The sequence below is a fragment of the Pieris brassicae genome, chromosome 2 (assembly GCF_905147105.1).
Source record: "Pieris brassicae chromosome 2, ilPieBrab1.1, whole genome shotgun sequence".
NCBI classification, from domain to species: domain Eukaryota; kingdom Metazoa; phylum Arthropoda; class Insecta; order Lepidoptera; family Pieridae; genus Pieris; species Pieris brassicae.
The window spans coordinates 15,866,999-15,871,327 of NC_059666.1; the positions used below are offsets into that span (position 1 = coordinate 15,866,999).

The 4,329-nt window shown below is 34.2% G+C and overlaps 1 protein-coding gene across 1 annotated transcript; it reads right to left on the minus strand.

Moving 5' to 3' along the window:
- Positions 1-3,603: 3,603 nt before the first annotated feature.
- Positions 3,604-4,329, minus strand: LOC123720588 (histidine-rich glycoprotein-like). The gene has a single exon (XM_045677263.1). It carries the CDS (start codon positions 4,327-4,329, stop codon positions 3,604-3,606), a length of 726 nt encoding a protein of 241 aa, XP_045533219.1.

Consider the following 4,329-nt stretch of genomic DNA (forward strand, 5'->3'; position numbering starts at 1 on the left):
TAAGGGAATATATACATCTATCAATATTCGTTTCGCTTACCCTCGTATTATTGTAGTAAATAATATATGAAGAACAAAGTTAATTTTCACTCGAATGTAATTACAGCTAATGCATACACTATTATATTTTCATGTTTTTTATTTAACTGTATTAATTAATAATAATAAGAATCTCAATTATATTTAAAAAAAACATATTTATCCACTATTAAGTAAAGTATACGTTTAAGTTCAGTGTTAAATATTTAAATTGTTTCTATATTATATTGAACAAGCCGATACGATACAATTTAAAATACAAATAAATTTTACGAAGTGCTCTATCCTTAAACAACCTGTGCCAGGCAACTCGGATTATAACAGTAAAACATTCCAAGGGGTAAATTTATTTCATACTACCACAATAAACTTGATTATATTCTATTTTATTGGATTCGAATGCTTATTAAAACTATCGTACTATTCAGTTTTAAGGTTGATTTTTTAAGGCATTAAAAATATATACCAAGATATTCTTGTTGATTTTTTCTTTCGAAATGTGTATTTAGTCCCCTTCAATATACTTAATACCAGCAACTTGAGTCGATCATGCTCAGGCGAATGTGGTTTTCAGATCGTTAGCAATTCAGTGGTCAACTATTCTTAGTTCTTATTCAATAGTTTGTACAAACATAAATACAGTTTGTTTACGTAGTTAAAAGTTTTATAGTGTTTGAGTTTTTCGTTTCTCGAGTCAATGTAATTGGTGTCAAACTGTCACAGTATAAATGAAAAGCCAGCGTATATTCGCTAGTTTATAATATGCCTTAGTAAAGAACATTAATTTAACGTTTTCTTGTTCGGCGAAAATGTTTGGCAAAGTTTCCCTTCTAAAATTAATTGACATCTTTCGAAGTTGAAAGTGTCTATCAAGGGCATAGAAAATCGCATTGGCGGGTTCTTGACCGCTATAAACGTCAGTCAAGCATTACGGAGAAATTTCGTACAGTAGCAATGACAAGGTCTAAGTCAATTCATAATCAAATCGATATGTGAACACTTTGAATAAAATAATAGCGTGTTTTCCCATCCTCCAACTTTATTTGGTAACCTTTATAGGATATTTATAAATAATTTCCTAAGTGTATAACACACTTATTTCCATATACGTTTATAATAAATATACGCCTCATGATACTAGTTTTATAATTCTGATAATTTTGCGATATTTCCCACGATTAAAGAAAATTTTAAAATTCACGTATTTAACATATTCATATAACATTGTTACTTCCGACATAAGAATTTATTTTTCATATAAAATATAAACTCGAGAACTGTGATTGTTATTCAGAATGTTTCTCGATAACGATCCTGCCCATAATATGTCAGATATCTGGATGACTATAATCTCATAATCATATCAACATTTGCGATGCCAATTGACGATTTTATGTATGGCTCTCTTAAAATAACAGAACCATGACAGAATCAAAACCAACATTTATTTCACAATAATAACAATAAATAACATTGCCATAATTTTGTGACAAGAGGGAGCAATTAACTAAATTATTCTATTGGCTAAATATTTAATATGGCATCATTATTTTTGGAGCTTGTCATAACGACCTGCAATTTATGCGAATATGATTAAGGTTGCTAGTAATAAATTTAAATATAATTTTCACTGGGAACAAGCTTTATTTACTGGAATAATAAATATGGCTAAAGTTTGTATTTTAAATGAGTGTAACTATTTCTTAAAATTTTGTAAACTCTATTTGCGTTTTAAAATTGTTTATTTATCTATGTCCTTCTACCTAACGTAATTTCTCATACTTTAAAGACTTGCAAAAGTTAAGCGATGAAAAATGTCAACTGTTTGATTACATAATAATTATTGCGTACATCCAAGTAGAGGATCGTGGACCTATGGACTATAGTGAAATTAAAGAAAAGATGCCGAAACTTTTCACTGACGAAGGTATTCCTAAGGTCTAAGTCAAAAATTATTTATTCATATAGGTACCATAATGTTACACACTTATGAACGTCAAAAACGTTTCTCACTCTTTTCAATCGCCAAGTTTTTTTTTTATTACATAACCTTTGTCTGCTAGCATTACACCATGTTCCATGTAATTCCACGTAGTAGGAGCACGCACTTACATTCTCATGGGAACAACACGCAAATAAATAGTAAAAATAACTAAGATCACCGCATACACGAATTCAAGTACGAGCAGTCACCACAAGTAGCACCCGTTCACGAGTATCACGCATGGCCAGCCGGCCCCTCGCCATATTTTAGGGAGAGAGACAACCCGACGCATGAACGCGGAAATGCGATGAAAATCTTACTACGAGCGCAAACTTGTTCGAAAGGTGAAGCAAACCGTGGTAGATAACTCAAAAGTCGACACCGTGCAATGACATCAGATCACTAGCCTACTATATGAATATTCACTTACTACACTCGGTTGTAGATCCAAATGTAATATGTTTAATATTTTATTACTTAAACACCAAACATACATTTTTTTTATCACTGAGCGAACTGAAAACGAAAGCCTTAAAAATAACAAGATCAAGAGCAAGTCACGTCGGTTTTTCTAATACGACTTGATTATTCTGTATCGGAGGAGTTTATCTTACTTGGATAAATTCTTTGAAAAATTCACCCCGTGTTTGAGTCGCTGCTGTAATAGGGTCTCGGTTGTCTTTGTTAACACTCAAGGATTTTGCATTTTGCGCCTTAAGACGTCGCGATATCACGACATTTTATAGATTATACAACGAAAACATTTAAATTATATTAAGATTTGTTAAGAGAATTTTATGTTAATATTTAAGAAACTACTTTTAATTTCTAAGTAGCGCTAAAGTCTTGACTTTGGATAACACTAACTTCACTTTTCACAATTGATTTAATTATAAAAACTTCTCGACTTAGAGATGTATAGATATATGCTAAATTTTTAGGTAATAGGTATATATTAAGTTTATTAAAACTGTTAACTTTTAGACGAATATTGTGAACTTGAAATCATTGGTCGGGAGTTACTAAGTACCATTTAAGATTAAATAATGCTTAACCATTATACTGTTCCATTTCATTATATAAAACAATGTTTTTGCTTTAATACCTTCGTCGGTTGTGTACAATATCATATACACGATATAAGTAAATATAATCGTAAGGCGTTAAAACCTTCTTATCATCAGTATCCATCAAGAGCGACGACAACTCGCATACAAATTCAGGCCTAGCTGTTATCAATTCTAAGATACAATTTAGACCTGACGACATGACATTAATATTATTAAGAAACAGTAACTCTGGCTAAAGTCTGTTATCACATATTTAATAATTTCCCGTTTACTCTCAACAGGGATTGTGTAGTTATCTAACATGTTAATATATTATTATGTTTGTTTGGGATGGATTACATACAACAATAAAATATTTATTAAGATACCTAATATTGCGGTTATAATCTAGAATTAAAGGGGATAAGCAAATTTATATCACGGTAAACAAAAGCCTGTGTACAAAAGTTAATCAATTTTTATTATTTGTGGTAAAAACATAACAAAACAGAAAACAATGGTACCATATCCTTAATGCCCAGATTTGTGTCCCCAGTGCTTATGGTCTTCGTGTCCACCCTTTTTGTCGTGGTCGTGGTGATGGTGCCAATGCTCATGATGACCACCTTCACCGTGGTGACCCTTGTGGTCATGATGATGTCCTCCCTTTTCATGGTGACCCTTCTTACCATGATGGTGCTCATGGTGTCCACCGTGCTTGTGACCCTTGTGAAACTCACCCCCCTTCTTGTAACCACCCTCTTCGTGGTGACCTCCGTGGTGCTCGTGATGCCCCTTCTCTCCGTGATGATCATGGAAGTGCTTGTCCTTTTTGAATTCGTCGTGTTTCTCGACACCATGATGTCCCTTTGTGTCGTGTCCTTTGTGCCAGTGGCCATGTTCCTCGTGACCGTGACCGTGTTCACCCTTCTCACCGTGCTCATGGTGATGATGGTACCCATCATCATGGTGATGATGTTTCTTGTGACCTCCGTGTTCACCATGATGGCCTTTGTGCCCTTCATGATGGTGATGACCTTTCTTGCCGTGGAAATCTTCATGGTGGCCCTTGTGTCCTTTATGTCCTTTTTCGCCGTGATCATGATGATGATGCTCGTGATGTTCATGACCACCACCCTTGTCCCAGCCGTGACCCGACGCTGCTGCTTCAAGATCAGTTGATCTCTTCTCCCTCATGTCTCTAGCGGAGACTACAGCCACGAGGGCTACCAACCCTAGAACTACCAAAGCCCTCAT

What these genes read in the sequence shown, in the direction of transcription:
- LOC123720588 (XM_045677263.1), bottom strand. Translation starts at nt 4,329, where the DNA reads ATGAGGGCTTTGGTAGTTCTAGGGTTGGTAGCCCTCGTGGCTGTAGTC.